General features: G+C 38.1%; 1 protein-coding gene and 1 non-coding gene across 2 annotated transcripts in view; both read right to left on the reverse strand.

The window, feature by feature from the left end:
* The window catches only part of EIF3A (eukaryotic translation initiation factor 3 subunit A), a gene marked incomplete at its 3' end in the record, with an annotated part of 29,413 nt that overhangs the window by 2,060 nt on the left and 7,764 nt on the right, over positions 1 to 19,589 (reverse strand). Inside the window, 14 exon segments of the mRNA XM_029087437.1 lie at positions 8 to 361; positions 4,998 to 5,086; positions 6,989 to 7,037; positions 7,039 to 7,162; positions 8,212 to 8,365; positions 9,751 to 9,873; positions 10,164 to 10,277; positions 12,025 to 12,129; positions 12,673 to 13,020; positions 15,424 to 15,609; positions 16,530 to 16,646; positions 17,332 to 17,430; positions 18,227 to 18,331; positions 19,346 to 19,517. Of these exon segments, the coding sequence (XP_028943270.1) occupies positions 8 to 361; positions 4,998 to 5,086; positions 6,989 to 7,037; positions 7,039 to 7,162; positions 8,212 to 8,365; positions 9,751 to 9,873; positions 10,164 to 10,277; positions 12,025 to 12,129; positions 12,673 to 13,020; positions 15,424 to 15,609; positions 16,530 to 16,646; positions 17,332 to 17,430; positions 18,227 to 18,331; positions 19,346 to 19,517 (2,139 nt within the window).
* LOC114819063 (small nucleolar RNA SNORA19) lies at positions 16,852 to 16,984 on the reverse strand. Its single transcript, XR_003766350.1, has one exon. It is a non-coding gene; the product is annotated as a small nucleolar RNA SNORA19 (small nucleolar RNA).

The following is a 19,589-nucleotide window of genomic DNA, read 5'->3' on the forward strand; positions in this document are numbered from 1 at the left end:
CCCCCGCCTTGGCCCCCTGTCGTCATCCATCCCCCGCCTGGGACCTCTGTCATCATCCAGCCCGCGCCTGGGACCTCTGTCATCATCTGCAGCCCGCCAGCTCCCTCTATCATCATCCAAACCACGCCTGGGCGGCCTGTCCTCATCCAATCCACGCCTGGGCGGCCTGTCCTCATCACCTTCACGCCTAGGTGGCCTGTCCTCATCCCCTTCACGCCTAGGTGGCCTGTCCTCCGTTGATTCTGGACGTTCTTTTTCCTCTGCAGCACCACGTCGCGGCAGATCATCCCCTCGTCGCGGCAGATCATCCCCTCGTCGGAAAGATCTTTCATCATCTCTTGCTTCTCCTCGACGCCAATCTCTATAAAACCAAAGGGAATGAGGAAAAAGCAGAAGTTGACATCCAGGAAAGCTTGACATGTTACATCAACACTATCAAACTGCTCGAGGCCATTTCTGAATGAACCCACTTGGTGTGTGGTTGCAAACACACTTACAGAGCTTGCAGTTTGCAAATGCACACGTTCTAATTGCCTTCACTGCTACGGGAGAGGGGTCGGTCACCATCCCCACAGCTTCAGTAAATACTGAACAGTTTATTATCTCCTTCAGAACGACAGTTTGAAGGGGTAACGACAGTCCTTGGTGGGTTATCTGCTGCAACACAAGAGAGGTTTGGTTTCTACACCCAGCCTCATCTCACAAACTTGAGCTAAGTTTCAGAGAACCAGTATTAAAAAAAGCTTACAACCATCACGTAAGTATTCACCTTCTTCACACACCTGCCAACCCTACAGACTGATCTCTTTATTCATAGGCTTTGGCACAGTTCCAGCCCCACAGACTGGCAATACTTTCCCTGATAAGCATCTGCAACTACATAGGGCAGGACAGCATAGTAAACTCGTTACTCAAGCCACTGCTACTCCCTGATGGCAAGCAGGGTACACCAGGCTCTGGCAGGCTATCAGTGCTTCCATGGACTCTCCTTGCCAGGATGTACGTGGGAAGTACAGAACTGATGAGCATTTTCCCTGGGCTACTGACTCATCAGTTCATCTTTGAAATTTGTTTGGATTTGTTACACTGAGAAGATCAGACACTGCTGAACAAGGGTTGGAGCCTTCCACTCTTGGCAGTTCTCTGGACACACCATTTAGTATAATGCCTACAGGATTTTACACATATATTTAGACCATAAACCTTGGCTTCGTCACCAGATTAATTTCTTTATTTCAGGAAATTAACTTTCCTCAAGTAGTTCCTCAGCAATAAAAAGAAGCAAACAAGAATGCATCAGAGAGACGTACTAGTATCTGCTTCTTGGCAAGAGAAGAGAAATTGCCCTGGAGTTGAATCACATGGATTAAAAAAAACAACCACAACAAAAACAAAACAAACAAAAAACCCCACAAGTTTAGATCTCTGCTATGCTACTAAAATGTAAACGAAAGAACAGCAATGACTTGCTACAAAACAACAGACGCGGGACTCCAAGAGGTGAGAACAAAGAGGCAACAGTTGGTAACAACTCTGCGTCTCAAGAATCTCCAGGAGTTGTGAGCAGCCTATTTCCTACTCCTGGAAGAATCGGGGAGAATGCAATTACCATTGAGCTGCGAGATAAAAACAAGACACGGAGATTGTTAACTTCCACTTAGACAATTGGATAATCTTCTCCTTTGAAAAATCTGATTATTTTGACGTTAAAGACATGTAGAGAAATGGTGATAAAATTCATCAAATGAACAAGTATTTCATCCATTCACACTTAGGTACTGTTTTAGGATTTTTAAATCTTCTTTTTTAAACTATTACTACTCTAATTTTTAAACTATTACTTGGAGGTGAAATTATGCCTCATTTTTAAATTTTTTTTCCCTCATTTGACAACTTCACTGCTCATATTTCAGCTTTTGTCATAGAAATCCTAACTCCCACTTCAAAAATTTACTGAAATTAAGAGTCAAACAGCATCTGATAAATGACTAAAACCAGAGGGAATCATGAATATTAAGAATATTATCGAATGGCAGTCACTGGTAGCAATGCAATCCAGTTTCTATTATATAACCCATTTTTCAATGACCTCTAAAAACCCTACACACAGATCTACAAGAGCTGAAAGCACACAGCCAGCTGTACCAAATACAGCAGAAATTTGCTGGCAAAGTTCACACTACAGTGTCTGCCACTGTTACAGGTTTAGAATTGTTTTTTTGCTCATCTTTCAATTCAGGCACAAACAACAGAGACATAAAATAGAGGTCAACTCCCCTTTTCTCTGCATTTTGGCTGTTTAGTATTTCTTGACCATAAATAAGCACATAAGTGTATTTGTTGATGCTTTGGGACAGCACTCCCTGGCAGTAATAATGAGCTGTGCTAAGTACAACAGCCTGCAGCACTGCCCCGCCACTTGGAGTGGTGAATACCAGGTCTCTGTTAGTTGTCATTTCACTGTTTCACCGAGTAACTATCTAGTCCCTGACAGCATTTTATGTATTTTCTGTGATCTAGAGAAAAAACAATAGGTACCACAATAAAATTACTTTCTTTACTAAACTCACTGGCTTTTCATTTCACTCCTACATAACCTCTTTTTCCTGCAACTGTAATATTTGTAGTATTTTTTTTTTATGTCAGGATTGACTTTCTTCTCTTCCTTATAAAATTTTACCGTGTCTACCAAAGGAAGATCATTAGTTTCCATTTTCCTCTTTTGTTTCTGATGATAACTACCTTTCTTCTGCAGTGAAGAAACAAAGCAAATACTTGCAGTCTAGTTATAACTCATAACGAAGCCACCAGCTGTCCATGAGACAGGCAGCTCTTGCTGGACCCTTCTGCCTTTCTATAATCTGTTTTTTCCTTGTAACTGGAAAAAGTTACAAGAAAAAGTTTTCTTGTAACTGGTATGGAAAAGCCTGAGAACACGCTGAGCACTCCAGGGATTGCTGCATAGTACAAGTGGATGCTCCGTGACTGTGCACCAACATGGCATGTATGCCAGGTCTGTGCTATTTCCATGAGAAATTGTCTGTGAGACAAATTTTAGAGTCTCTCTCCTTCTGCTAGCATCCATGAGGACTTTTAAATGCATATATCCAAGAGCTGTACTTACAGCTAGATACGTGCTGCAAGTTCAATCTGAGGCTCTGTCCTCTGTGACTGCCTTTAACAGCAAATACAGAATTCACAAACACATTTTGGAATTACCTCACTCACTCACAGTCAGGTTTGCACTGCTGTCTTTGTATCCAATACATTTTCCCTTTAGGGTTAAAATCCAGCTGAAGGTAGACTAGTGGCTACTAAAGAATACAGAATTGCACCTTTCTTCTGCAATTATGTCTGAGCATCATCACTTTTACTTTGCTATTTCCTAAGTTCAGCAAAAAGAAAATAATTGAGAAACACTGTTTTACTTAGAATTCCAGAGAGGTATTAATTTTGACTGCTATCAGTATTTCCTTTTAGTATTCTTCTCTCTTTTATTAAAAGGAATATATTGAAGTAAAGTTTTACCAAACATAGAATCATAGAATACCAGGTTGGATGGGACCTCAAGGATCACCTGGTCCAAACTTTCCTGGCAAAACCATGCTACATATTAATCCAAAGTACGCCTGGTTTTAACTCCTCAGCAGTCACTGGGGTCAGTTTCTACAAAAGTTGAATGAGAAATGACTAAGACAATACTTATTCAGAAAAACTCTTTGCTATAATGATTCAAAAATGAATGTGGGTCACCTGTATCATTCTGTTGTGGAAAAAAAAAGTCACATTGAAGCATACAAAGAGATGCATTAAACACTTCTGCAATATGTTAACAGTTAAAGGCTTCACCCAGCAGTTTCATCCAATTCTTGATTTTGCAATTCACAAGAAACTGGATCACTCCCAAGAATGGCAACACAGCTTTTGAGGAAAGCCTGACAGGCTATTTTGTTTACTGAAAGATCATACTCTTCAAATAGGTTAGAAGAAATTACTAGAGAGAGAAATAGTAAATTAATCTGCTTCCACTGGAGTCAGAGTAAGCTGTAATGGATTTAAATTGCTGCACTGGAAATTAAGGTTAGACATTTATAAGAATCTATCTACTGGAAGGCTAATTAAGCAATAAAACATATTGCCAATTGGAGCACGCAGTGGTATTGCCATCACCACAGACTTTTAAGAACAACTAGATGTGCATCATCAGAAATATTTTAGATACAGCTCATCCTTGTAGTGTAGCAGAGGGATGGACAAATTGTTAAATAACTTGTTTTTTACAACTGTATAAACAGTCTTCATTATTAGTGAACATATCCAAACCCCCCAAAATACCTAAACATGAACAAGTGTTTGTTTGGGTTTTATTTATTGGGGGGAGGGGGGTTGTTGTGGGGTTTGTTTGTTTTTCTTCAGATGTGCAAAAGTACCTTCAAAATATTCTTCCTTCAGAAATCCTTCCTTCTCTGTTCAATACAGTCTTTCAGAATTTTGCTTTAGTTTATGGCACATATTTTCTGCTCTGTGACTCACTCTACGACTTCAATAGTTTAAGACTCTGAATTTTGACTTTGCTGTTCTTATATATTACTATCAGTTTTCTAAATGGAAAATCTCAAAACAGTTTCATCATGCAGGAACCCTGCAATTCCCCATTCTGTACTTACACAACAGACACCAATGTTTGAATAGGACAGAAATTTTTAATTAAAAAAAGAAACCAAGTAAGCAAGTTGTTTATCAGATGCAGAAGATGTTTGCTAACTTCCACGTATCTAAGTTAGATAAAACAGGAATGTTATCTGAATCCAGTTTCAAGATAAAACCTCTCTCACATTCCAAGATCCTTACAAAGCTATTTTTTAATAGAAGGTAACTTCCAGAGATGTAAAGGCATGAGATATGACTCAGTTAGTGCAGCTTTAGCACTAGCAATAAAAAGGAAGCCTACACACCTTGAGCCCAATACAACTGGTGCTTAGTAACCCCATGATTACCTCTCCAGTGGTGCTCGTCGCCATTCAGATTCTGGTTCCCCACCTCTCCTCCAGGAGCTCTCAGTCTCCCTGTCACCCCAACGAGATTCCTGTATGTCAAAAGAAATTAGGAACATTCCCTCAGAATACTTTAAAATGATGATTTTCAACATGTCATTTACTCATTTCAGAGCATAACATGTCACTAAAAACTCACTCGTTGCACTGCAGACAGTAATGAACTATCAGAAGTTTGAGTAACTTAACTGACCAACTTTATTGTTTCTGGCAGTTTACAACATAACATAGTTCCCTTTGTGCCACTAGTAGGGTAGGACATATGCAAACACATTTAAAAGATTATGAACAAGTGTATGAACAAGAGCTACAGCGAGCCAGAACTACCACCTGTTAACACAAAAAAGTAGTTCTAACAGTTTCACTTTCCTGCTGCTTAATGACAGTGGGAATTAATTTTAAAACTTATTTGTTTTTGTGCTTTCTAATCAGATCAGAAAATGTAACTGAATAAACTGAAAGCTCTCTGTAGCAGAGATCATTTTGTTCTGGGTACCTCATGCACAGAGCAGGTGAGGTATTTGTGATTCACACAGGTTGTTTAGATGCAGGGCAGGCAGAGCAATCACAAGTTTGGGGTTTTTTTTAAATAAAGGTAAAAAGTCTCTCCCCATTGCTGGATAAAGACATATAATTTCAACTATTTTTAACACAGTTGTTCCTTAATTCCACCACAAGAAGCAAATTAGGTAAACCATATAAAGATTTCACATAATGACACAACTTCTTTATAAAAGGGTATTCTGGTTTTAAACTGCTCTTTGAAAAGTGTTTTTGTTTGTCAAAGTCTACGCTTCAACAGGGGGAAATACACAGGTTGCACAAGAGCTTTCATATCCACTACTCCATGAGTGTCTACTTAAATGCTTTTGAAATCACCCCAACAAACAAGGGTGAGCAAAGAAAGAATCCCAAAACTGCAAAGGTCATTTTTCAAGCAGTACAGATCTCTCTCAGAACTCAGATGTCATCTCAGTTGTGGATGTCCCCTCCCTGGAAGTGTTCAAGGCCAGGCTGGATGAGGCTTTGAGCAACCTGGTCTAGTGGAAGGTGTCCCTGCTGATGGCAGGGGGGTTGGAACTGGATGATCTTTAAGGTCCCTTCCAATCCAAACCATTCTACGGTTCTATGAACTTCAGTCCAATTTTCCATATAATCAAGTGCCCATGGCTAGGAGCATAGCGTGTGGAAAAGTACTGGTGATGATTATTTACCTGATAGATTATCAAAACAATTTATACAAGCTCTGATCACTCATCTTCACAGTGTTATTCAGTGCAGTATGCATTAAACAAAGACAATGGCTATGGTGGATGAAATTTAAAATTAGTTTTCTTATTGCTAAGCTCTGAAAAAGCGGGAGCACAGGAGGTTTGTGGTACTCAGTTACATTTTTTTTAGTCGTTAAACATTTATTTGCAAATAACTTTTGCTTTGTTTCCTGTTGGATGAGGATAATGATTTTCCCCAGTACTTAACTTGTAATCAGGAAGTTGTACACACCTCTTGTTTCTATGATTTATATTATTGATTATTTCTTACAAATTATAAAACTATGCTTTTATGTTTAGTCTGTTCCTTCAATATCTACTCTAACTCCTGACGCTGGCATGAGTCACTACACTTGCTTCCAATATAGCTTTCCTTCTTCTGTGTCAAAGACAATTTTATTCAATATTCTTTTTAGTCTTTACTTATTTCATTTTTAAACTACTAAGATCTCCAAGCTGTTTACTTGCTTTACTTTGTTACCAAACTACAGATTCCAGATCCTGATAATGAGCTGATACTAAGTGACAACAATTTAATTATTAAATTAACCACTTCTGCTACAACTTAAATTAACCTACAATTTTCCAATGCCACCATCTTCTTCCAAACAACCTACAAGAAGAAGCAGTCAAAAAGAAAACAAACCTGCAGGTATTACCTACCTTTCTTGAAAATGGGTCATCCAGACCTCTCCTTTCTTCTTCTCGACGACACTATTTCCATTTCTCTTTGACGTTTTTTCTTCTCCAGTTCTTCCAGTTTTTTGACACGTTCCTGGTACTCGCGCTGTTCCTGCTCACGTTTCTCACGCTCAATGCGTTCCTTCTCCTCACGCTCTACAGAGTTGCAAACATAAATATTACCAATATAAATTCTGTTACTTTGCTGTAACCACAGAAATTACAAAATTTTATGTTTTATTTTTTGTTACAAAATTCAATCTCTCCCCTTTGCCTGCTTATTTAAAATAGTAATTAAAAAAAACCCAAGCATTTCACAAGATGTGTTTAACTAACCACAGAACTTGTTTTCTGGAAGTATCTTAACTCAAAACTAATAGGAAAAGGAACTCTCATACATCCATTAATGTGACATCTTGAACAACAGCTAGTGAGAAAGGAAAGAAAATCTTCCAATACCTGTACATTTATTTGCTGTACAGGCCACAGATGTGCCAGCTAAAATACCAGTAACCACCTCAAGCATGGCAGAGGATCCCTTCCTTAGACAAGTAGCAGCTAGCAGTGCCAGAAATTTGATAGGCAGGACTGCTTGCTTTTTGTTTGTTGGTTTTTAAATATTGCACAATTATGAACTCTGATACATAAAATCTTCATCCACCAAGTGACAAGCAGGACAGAAATTTATGTTACAGGATGCCTATCACCTCTTCTCTTCTGAAGCCTTGTAGTGGGCTACCAGACAAAGTAATTCACAAAGAAAGGTGTGTGACTCACTTACAGTTCTAGAGTTCTTGATCTGACATTAGTGTTCTCTTTCTATTCTCTTTAAGAAGTGCACAAACAAGTGGCCAGAACTCAAACTAAATGAAAAAATTCAGTCTTTGATTTCAGCCATTAGTCTCTCTTACTTTATCTCCTCCTTTATTTATGTGTGAGAGAAAGGGAGGGCAGGAAGAATTCATTTGCTTTCATTTCTCCTTCCTTCTGTAAAGCTTTACCTTCTCTCTATGGGTAAGCATTCAGAAGCTGAATTAGGCAAAATGCAAAGGTACATTGTCTAACAGCAACCAACACAGTCTTCTCCACTGACTGAAAGTGAAGACTTTCCCACTATTTTGAAACAGAAACCAGAAGTTATCGGCGTACACGTCTGGAATGGGTCAAGGATACCAAGGGTAAAATAATCATGTTCTTGATTATACCTTTAAGCAGCTGTTCTTCTCGTAATCTTTGTTCCTCTTCCTCCTTTTCTCTGTAGTAAGTAACGCGCCTCTCTTCTTTGCGTTGTTTCTTGCGTTCCTCCAAACGGTTACGCCTCTCTTCAGCTAACCGTTCCTGGAACTGCTTGAGTTTATCCTGAAACACAAAGAATACACATGAAAACTCCAGAACTGGGATGTTTAAGAGCTAGAAAGGCTGAGGGAGCTGGGTCTCTTGAGCTTGGAGAAGAGGAGACTGAGGGGAGACCTCATTAATGTTTATAAATATGTAAAGGGCAAATGTCAGGAGGATGGAGCCAGGCTCTTCTCAGTGATGCCCAATGGTAGGACAAGGGGCAATGGGTGTGAGCTGGAACACAGGAGGTTCCGCTTAAACTTGAGAAGAAACTTCTTTACAGTGAGGGTGACAGAGCCCTGGAACAGGCTGCCCAGGGAGGGTGTGGAGTCTCCTTCTCTGGAGACATTCAAGACCCGCCTGGACGCCTTCCTGTGTGATCTCATTTAGGTTCCTGCTCTGGCAGGGGGGTTGGACTGGATGATCTTTCGAGGTCCCTTCCAATCCCTGACATTCTGTGATTCTGTGACACACAAATTGCTAAATAAAGTTGCACAGGAACACAAACCAACTGCAACGCATTAACTTTGAAAAACAACTACAGGTTTGCCATTTCAGCCTTTTCTGGAATAAATTTTGTGTAAGGAAATACACTCCTCCTTAGTAGACAGACAATCAGCATGCACAATTTTAGTCTTTCATCTGCTTTTTCAAGGAACTAGTTACCTGAATAATAGCTTACCTGTACCTAAAATACATCACCTAACATTACCTATACTGTTGCAAAGAATCAAATGCAGTTACTTAACTTATTTTAACATACCTCTTTTGCCCTTTTTTTAAATTTTAAACCAGTTCTTACTGCAACACAGCCAAATAATCAAAGCTATAAACAGCCTCAGTAAATGTAGACTTTTTAAAATGTAGAGCAAGAAACAAAGGCACAGTTCTTTCCCTGCCCTCGTGGTCTGATTTGTTATTAAATTTTGCAAACATAAAAAACATAATTTGACATTCCAAATACTTGGACTATCACAATAATTTCCAGATTCAACCAAAAATATATATATAAAAAATAGACAAGTACTTCTATCTACTTCTTGGCTTCAATAATTGTCAGTGTTATTCACTGTAGTAAGTTCAAGTCCTTGTACAGATACAGTTGGCTGCTCATATGCTACTCAATGACCCCTTAGTAACAGCTGCATTGCAATAAATAATTTACCTATCTTTTATTTTCCATACAAGCTATTCCAAAAGTTGTCAAAAAATTTAAATAATAATATCTAGGAATGGGTGAAAGGACTTTTTATATTTTTTAGTCAAAGCAGAAAATAAACAATTCCAAAATTCTGAGCCATTCTAGGTACTAATTTGTTCCCTGTTTTCATGAAGACTCACTGGGTCACAAGTTTAGTTCTTCACTTTAGGGGAATATTTTATTAAAATGCCATTATCTCGTGTACCTCATAAACTGTTCGTCGTGATGCTTTGAGCCTGGCTTCAAATAAATCTCTATCCTCCAACATCCTTGAGAGCCTGTTCTTATGCTCAAGGGCTTTCTCGCGCTCCAACTGCAAAGTGGTGATCTAAAAAACAGATAATATAAAAAGCATTACAAAGTAAAATCTTACTATATATTTGCATTCAATCTCCCTTAGCCACAAGAAAGAGAAATTATCTTTTCCTTTTTCAGATCCTAGACAGAAGATACTGCTGTCCACTAGCACAACGAAATTGCGAAGCTAACGCTTCATTCTTCTTATCAACTGTTTCCCTTCTTGCTTTGGATTTAGCTGGGGAAAAAAAAGTCAGTTGAAAACCCACTATTTTTCATTCACTGCTAATAGATTTTATTATCTGAACAAAAAATTCTTACCCTTTCTTCTTCCTGTTGCTCCCACAGCTCCATATCATGCACTCTTTGCTCCTCATACGCAGTCTTTATTAAAGGAATTTCTTCTAAGCGCTTCGCTCTTTCAAAATAGTCGATCTAAATAAAGACAACATACCTTGAGCATGTCATATTGCAAAGACCAAATCTGGAAGCACCTTCAGCACCCACCATCCACCAAAGAAAACCCCAATTATCTGGAGACTTCTCCAATATATCCAACATATTATTGTTATTTAAGTACAACCGTGTTGGACCACGTCAAAGGTCCACTTCACCAAGAACCTGCCTCTACCACTGGCAGCTAAATGCACTCCTAGGCAAGGAGGCGAGCGTAGGCAGGCTCAGACACAATGCTCTCTCAGCAGCATCAGTTTTCAGCTCCCAGCATTTCCTGAGTTGAAGCTTTTTTTTTTTGTATTTAGTAGGTATTGACGGATTTCTCCTCTTGTCCTTTTGAACTCAAAAAAGCTTTTCATATACAACAATGTACTTTGGAAAGAACTCCTGTGTGTCTGTGGCTCTCAGCATGAAAATCCAACTTCTGCCTACAAATAGTTCAGAATGTGGCTCCTAAAGCTCCATTTGATGCTTCCTGGTTCACTGTTCCTTGCAGTCAGTGCAAGAACAGCTGCTCCCCGTCGTCAGCTGTTACAACAGGCACGCTCTTTAGACTCCTACCACATCCTCTCTCCAGAAGTCTTTTAGCCACAGGAGTACTAATTTACACGGACATTTCTGACACAGAAGCCAACCCACATCATTGATAATTCTTGTTGGCCTCCTCTCAAACTTCCAGTTCAATCACATCCTTTTGGAGATCAAGAGTCCAGATCTGCACACAGTGCTCAAGATGCAGAACACCACCAAGTTCTCACTGCTGACTAGGAATGTTAAGTTTGGAGCTCAGCATTTAACATGTACAGCTAAAGACTGCTTTCTCTACACAGGGTACTCCATACCTATGTAAACTGAGCTTTATTCAAAGACTCTTCCTTTTACCCCAGAGCTGCTAAGTGTTCTTTGGGGAAGAATTCTGTGAAAAGTTTTTTGGAAAATCCAACTTAGTTAAACCAACTAGAACCACCCTTACTCTTATGTTTGCTTTGACAGTTTGAGAGAACTCCAAGAGGAAGCCCTGGCTTACAATTCTTTTACAGAAGCTATGCTGACCTTTCTGGGCAGACTATATTTACCCAGGTGACTACTAATTTTACTGTTTATTTTTGTGCTGCTTTGCTCAGAATGAGCATAAAAAAATCCTCACTGGAACCTTTTCAATTAACTTGCCAATTTCTAGTATCAAGCCAGTTTTAAGTGAACTGAATTACCAACTGTTACCATATAACCTGTTTCATTCTTTAATACAGTTGGAAGTCCTGGGTGAGTTTCACCTTGCCCAGGTTATGTATTTCTATTTACTCTGACAACATGTTCCTCACACTTTTATAACCACCCCAGTTTCAGGCAGATCTTATTCTGCCACCTAGAAAGACTAATACAATTAATTAATTCAGCTTCTCTGTAATGGCCTCACCTTCTCTGAACATTTAATCTTCTCCGAACATTTTCCAATTACAAGTCTTCACAATTAAGACTCAGTTTACATAGAGCTTAAGGGTGCTTTTTCAAATCAGCTCCATTAATTAGAACAGATCTGTGCAATGATGATAGAAATTCAGCTGGTTTGTTACACATGTACCTTTTTCCACTTTCATACAATAAAATTTTCAACACCCACATTTTTTTATCTGTATCTCTGTATCTATATGTCTCAATATGGGAGTTCACAAACACCAACTAAAGCACCGTATAGACATGGTTTTGTACTCTTCCTACTTTGTACCTTTTTCTCCTGATTCTTCAGACGTTCCTGAAGTTCCTTCTTTTCTTTTTCCAGCTGTTCAACTTGTTTAGCCATAATGAAGTCAGGATCTAATTCTTCAAGATCCTACAACCAAGTACAGTTATCAATACACAATAAAATAAACATTTTCTCTGTTAAAAATATGCTTTGTTTCTTTCTTTAGTTAAGCTTTTCTGCAGTTTTCCCCTTAACTTTTAAACTAATTTGCTTCAGAAACATTCTCAGTTTCTTTTCCTTTCTTCTGGGTAATTTGCATTTTATTTTTCAAGCTATCTAAAGCATTTTTATCTTGATTTTTATTGAGACACAGTCCAGGTACTACAAAATGGAATCTGGAGGTTTATTCTGTAATTCAGATATTGCTTAACAACAAGGGGGAAAAAAAAACCAGCTGGATTTGATTCTTCCAGGTAAAAAAAGGTCCTATCTAAACTCAGTATTAAGATTTACTTGCGCTGTTGAGCAAATTAAATACTGAAGTGTCAAACTGCCTGTCTCATTTTTGAAAGAGACTATTTATTAGACCAGTATAAAACTAGTAAAGGACATGACATTCAGGCAGCCCAACAACCAAACACCAAAAGCATAAAAAAAAGCAACTCGAAACTTCAATAGGAAGTTATCTACCTCAATATCAATATCTTTAAATGCTTTGGCTCCCAGTTCAGTCTTCTTAATCTGCTCCAAGCGCTCCCGAACAGTCTTCTTCTTGATCTGCTCATGTTCCTGCAGGATACGCTCCTTCTCTCTTTCCTTGGCCTCCTGGCGCAGTCTCTCCTCTTCAGCTTTCCGGACCTTTTGCAGTTCTGCTTCACGCTGCTCCAGTTCTTCTTTCTCACGCTGAATGTTTAAGCTTTCCAGGCGCTCTTTTCTTTCCTCTATAGTTTGACGACGTGCAAGAATACGCTGATGCTCCTTCCTTGAATTTTTTAAGAAGGCAGTGACTGCCAGCTGATGTTGTTCTTCCTTCTCTTGCTGAATTTAAATTAAGAATAAGACAATGAGGTATATAACATCTCTTTAAAAAGGCAGAAAGCATAGCAAATGCTTCTCAAAGAAAACCCAGAGTTAGTTTTACTCTCCAAACTTGATAACTGTGTGGAACTACAACTGCAATGGTAAATCTAACCACTCATCCAAGTGGCACAACAAGGTAGTACCAACTGACTAGAACAACGTGCACGTGGATAAGGTTGTCTGCAAAAGACAATTCTGCAACACATCTTAAGTATGAGAATTTAACACTTTTTTCTGTCCAAAAATATTGCACACTCCTACATTACTGATATTTAACTGAAAGGGAGGTGGCAGGGTCAATCTTGTTTGTCTCTGCATGTGTTAGCAGGTATAGCACCACACGTACTGTATTTCACCAAAGCTCCCTTGTTTCTAAAGTTTGGGCTTTTTCCAAACGAGCCAACGTAAGAGAAAAATATCCTAACTGACACAAAGCACTAGCTGTGAGATGATAAAAAACTGCTGAGTCAACAATTTAGGTATGAACATTGTCTATAAAACCATTTTAATTAAATTATAAAAAGCACTAGACTTCTAGACTAGCATATAGACTCTTCTCTAAGTAGCTTTCTCACCCTCACACCACTCCCCCCCGGAGAACCCATACAGTTCTTTGCAGAGGTTCATGCTGCACACACAAAGAGGTATCATTGTGCCAGCTCAAGGAGCTGCCCATCTTAATCAGTCCAGCAAGCAGCAAAACACTGCAGCCCTATCACTACACTCCCTCAGTCATGCTGCTCTTGAAACGTGAGCTAGCTCAGAGGTATTTTTAGTAATCTGTCACTTCTAGGGCATTCAACGAAAACACTGGAACATCCATACTTTGTTGCAGATCTGCAAGCAGTTAAAAATAAATGGAGGTGCCAGAAACAAAAAAAATTAAATGCTTTAGATTAATTTAACAAATTTGTAAATTATAACAAATTTGACAGAAATTAAAGACTTTTTAAGCACTTTAAAAAAGTTAAAAAGCTTCAATCTGAATAATGAAGGAAAAAAGGATATCAACTTGTCCTGCAGCCTCTCCAACCACACAGATTGATATTAACCTTGATACTGCACCCTAATTTTACAAGCATAATTACTAGCATTTATGTCTTATTTAGCTAATTATACTGATATGTCGGGTATAAAACTACCTGTCATTTCTATCTATGGATGTACAAATAAAGCACAGTTTTTTCCTTCAAACCAACAATCCATTTGTCTCATATCAACCCATAATAAAACCTTTTCAGGGTAAAACCTACATGGAAATATTTTGATCTTAAAACACTATAAAACAGCTAATGTGTGTTCAAGCTAACCTAAGTAAGCTGCTATTAGGTGTCACGATACAGTCCTACTTTGCATGTTTATATTTTAAGAATATTACTTAATATTTCAACGCAGTTAAAGAGTCTAATTAATATGCACATCTTGCTTTCAGCTTTTTCCATAAGCAAAAATTAATTTGCTATGTTTGCTAGGAAATCTTTCTTTCATAAAGATAAAGCAAAACAAAAATTACCACTGCTCTTTTAAGAGAAGTGAAAGTTTAACTTGCCACAACCAAATCATGCTGGAAATCCGAGAGTGATTTACACCTTGCTCCAAAGGGCTCTGGAGAACCTGAAATGTGAGCTCATCGATGAGTCCGACCTTGAAGCCAACAGCCCCAGTGAGAAGAACAGGGAGTGACAAAGACAGGTCAGTTCTTGAGTTGTGGGATCTTTTGTTCATGTTTTTAGATTCCACTATGAAGTTACATTCCAGGTTCTTCACAACAGCAGTTTCTCCAGGAAGAATTAAGAAAGCAGGCTCTTGGGATTTTCAAAAACGCATGCAAAACTTTAAACAAACCCCAACTCTGTAGGCTCATCTATGGGCAAGTTATTATTTGGTCTATCTTAAATCTGATATATATAAACTCAGGCCTCTTGTGTACATTCTGACATGATTTCAGTTACAAACACTAACTAGTTGAGTGCATTTAAGAATGATTGGTTCTTCTTTATGATGACAAATAGCTGACTACCACCAGGCTGAAAAAAAATGAAACAAAAAGGCACATCTAATCTGAGAAAACACGTTCATTAAAATGTCAGAGTCAACACAAAGTGTTAATAGTTTATGTTTCTACTTAATCCACAAGTACATAAATGCAGCCCATCATTACTATCAAATTATATCAGATTGTTAACACAAAGCTCTGAAAAACAGAGCAGCACCCTTCTGAAAGTAAGAACTGATAATATGTTGACCAGACAACCATAAAATAACAAAAAGCTACAGAAGGGCAACAGATAAACATCACACAAATCACTTGGGGGAATGTCAGAGTTTATCAACATTTTCAGAAGACTTAAAATGACTTACCAGTAAGTGAGGAGGCTTAATGACTGCAAGAGCCTTTGCCAGAGCTGAGGACATAGCAGTCAATTGATTCCTGATTTGCTCAGAAGGCATGCTTTGTAGCTGAGGGCCCAGGGGAGCATCTTCTCTAGTACTGTAATTCAAATCCGAGCCAAAGCTCAGTGTCCGGGTAGTGTGATCAAGACGAACCTTTGCAAAAAAAATACAAGGAAAAGGCTTGTGTTATCTATTACTTTTACATAATTTCTCTGTTGCTCTGCCTATGACCAATATGAGTCAACAGAAGCTCTAAGCAGAAATTACTTTCTAAAAAAAAATTTTAGCTATACCAGACTATGAGAAATGCCAAATTAGTAGAAGAAAAAATAGCACTGTGAATAAAATTTTGTTTAAATTTCATGGTTTATTAAAAATAATAATAATAATAAAGAAATCACTGGAAGAAGTTGAACTTTTAATGATTCTATGAAATGCACACTGCAAGACAAATCATTCTTGCCTCTTCCTCCTTATTAGAAATATGTGAAACAAGAAGCCTGACTTTAATGCAGACAATTTCAACACATTTAAATTATAAGCTAAAGTTGTGTGTTAACCTGCATGAATCAACTCAGCTCAGTTATCTAAAAACCTAAATGGGTAATTACCAAGCAATCACAACTAAAAACTACTCGTATCTTATCACCAATTTAAACCTTTCATTAGAGGTTGTCATTCATTCATTCAATACAGACAACTTTACCAACAATGCCATCTTCAACAGCAACTGGAATTATCTCAGACAACACTGCACACTTCAGACACTGGTGTTTTACTGCAGTCACTTGGTTAGACAAAACCCAACATCAGCAACTGCCAGTTCTTCAGCCTTGCACAACTAATTCAGTGTAGCCAGAAATTCACATCCCTGTTTGTTAGACTTGCTTCAGGATACTCTGGACTAAATGACTGGGGCTCACAGAGCAAGTTTCAGTAAATTTTATTTCAATTTTTAATTCTACTGGACTTACATTAAGGGTTATTGACCTAAATCAACAAGTTCATTTTCATCCAACAGAATACACATGAACCCACACATCACTTCACAGAAATCTTTTTACAGCACTTACTTGTAAGTCACAATGCCTGGCTGCATCAACAATACTACGTTCCAGTTGGAAAGCATCAACAAAAGGAACCAGGCTAGCCAGACGAGAAAATTCAATGCTTTGGTAAATCTGAGCCACCTGCATGTGAACAGAAGCATTAGGTATTTTTCCTTATTAAATAGATCAGAAATAAAAGTTGTTGTACAGGCTCTAAATTTAACTTACTAAATGGTCAATAAATGAATGTATATGTATTAATACAAGTGCTAATACTCCTTCAGGATTTTATTTCTGTACTGTATTCAAACCTAACCTAAGACTAAATGTCATTCCTGAATGGCTTCTTTGTATGAAGGAGACTGGCAGCAGTAACTACATACAGCTATGCTGCTAATTAGCCTTCAACTATTTCTTTAGCACACCAGAAATAACACTGCTCATCACTTGTAACGAAAGCAGGTCAATGAAATGTGCAACCTTAACACAAAAAACCAAAACATCCCACCCAAGTCTTACTCCATAAAAAGTTTTAAGAAGCAATGAATCACCTTAAATAAGACAGAGATTTGTAATGAAGAAAATCTAGGCAAGAGATTATGGCACTGCATGCAGCCACTATTAAGTACAGCTACTATGGTTGTACCTAAATGATGTACCAACCTGAAGATAGAGATTATATGCTGGAAAAAAGTATTTCAAAATCATAATGGTCTTCTACTTGATGGAAAAATTACTTCAGCATGGAAGTTTCCAACTTAACATCCTTCCAAAGTATTTTCTAAGTTATGTATGCTTGTGAACACACATTTTCTTTTATTCATACCTGCTGCAGAAGGCGAAGAATGGTATTGTTTTGCAGGTGAGGAACATACAGCTGCAGTTCAGGTTCCTTTTCAGCTTGGTCTTTCACCCAGTTCAGAACCTAACAAAATTCTGAAAAGTTACTCTATCTGCACCAACACTTAAAAACATCAACATTAAAGCATGAAGAAAGGTTCTTAAGTATTTCTGTTTTACAGCTCATGAAACAACAGCACTTCTGTCCAGATACCACACTGTTTTACTGAAGTGTATCTTTTCATACTTTATTTATACTGGACAGCTAACATTTTTTGTATGAAGGCGACTGACAGTACTGGCAACATTTACCACACTGCTAATTTACCTTCAAGTTCTTTTTAGCACCTCAAATATCTTTGTTCCTACTATAAAAGAAAAAGAACATGATGTGCTTCATCAATTGCACAATCTACGTCAACCTTATCAACAGGCTCTCCCGTTATTTTACCTCCCAATAATTTACATTTTAATTGTAAAAACAGTCATTGGTGTATTTTTCCACTTCCCACACAACCCACTTGCATGCATATGCATGTGTGCACAGTTTTCTCATTTCTGCATGTTTAAAAAAGATGTAACTCGGTATCATCTCCACCACAAAGACCACCTGATACGTTCCCAAAACTCTTCACCTTTATAGGGTCCAGCTGAATAGCACCCTAGAGACCTGAATGAATTTTCATTCCATTTCAATGATCTGGTGTATTATGTATATCAGATGTTACATACGTGTCATTGTAACGGAATTTAAGCAAATAAAGCCTACCACTGAAAATTCTGGCAACAGAAAAAGCTGGTTTGTATTTACCACAAATCCATATTCCTGACTATTAGTCAGGACCAACTACTACACACACACAGAGAGCTACAAAACTTACTTTGCTGACACGGCTGCATAACTTGAGTGGGTGAAAGTCCACTTCAAGCCAATTGTAAAGTTCTTTCACTTCTGGAACAACATATTGCACTACGTTGAACCTCACCTACAGTCAACAAAAAAAACCCGAAGATACAATATTAACAAATAGTTGTTTTAAGAATTTTATATTCAAGAAGTTAAATAGGCACCACATCTACCTTTTAATACAAAATATTACTTAATTTTTACTACACCATTCTTAATTGCAGAGATAGTAACTCTACACTACAGCACTTAACTGTCTGCATTCAGAAATGGAAAAAGGAGACAAAACCACCCAAACAAGGTAAATATTTAGACCAGAGTACCACCCTCTCTTAGAAATTAGTCATTTCTAAGACACAAGTCCTACTACATGGATGTAGGCTAACATCCAAACTAACATCCACACATCTCAGTTCTTAAGTAAACTTCCAAAGTTTTAAATTGTGGTTTTAAGACAAACTGGAGAGATATCAGAAGAAAAATGAACATAAATTGTAAAATGAAGCTTGTTTTAGGCAAACATGCAAATGACTGCAAGAAATTCAAACTTCCTCTGAAAATACCTATGTCTGAATGTCTAATTTGTTTATGAATATCTGGGAAAGTCTGAAGATATATAAATCTAGCTTCCCTTCAAATTAAACACAAGGAAGTTTTCCGAATCACTTAGGTCCTTACAGTCTGCTATTTGCTATCTGACCTGTGCTTAACCAAAACACATTTAGAACAGAAAAATAAGCACTTGGTTCAGTTAATTATACACCTTAGAATAGGGGAAAAAATAGTTCTAGCTCACAACCCTTTTGAGACCCCTCAGTTTCAAAATGACATCTGTTGTTTGGGTGACATAAAGGACAATGCTGAATCTCCAGTGCACACCAGCATTCAGGCCTCCCGTTACTGCCACCATTTCTAAACAGTCCTTCTGGTGAATCTGAAACGCCAACACTAATTGTAGTCATACAATTAACCATAAAGCTGTTTTAACTTTTCAACTGCTGTCCCACAACTAAGCACAGTGCTCTAAGAAGGGAAACAGTCCAAAATGAAGACTCAATGTTTAAAAGCTGCTCATTGGAACACCACTACCTACCATATCGTTAATGAGACTGCAACGTGTCGGTGGGGCCTGAAGACCCAACAGGGTTGCCAGACGTCGCTGTTTCTCGACAATGATACCATCCATGTCCAGAAGACGAGCAATATCAGTTCTCTCAGGAGTTATAGGAATCGACAGAGTGGCCAAAAGGACGCGAGTAGACATCCTGTTGACAAAGCAGAACCGCAAAAGATGAACTGCAAGAGAAGACTAATTCATTCCTTTTCATATACGTGCC

Source organism: Antrostomus carolinensis, unplaced genomic scaffold (assembly GCF_000700745.2).
Source record: "Antrostomus carolinensis isolate BGI_N321 unplaced genomic scaffold, ASM70074v2 scaffold14251, whole genome shotgun sequence".
In the NCBI taxonomy this organism is placed as follows: Eukaryota; Metazoa; Chordata; class Aves; order Caprimulgiformes; family Caprimulgidae; genus Antrostomus; species Antrostomus carolinensis.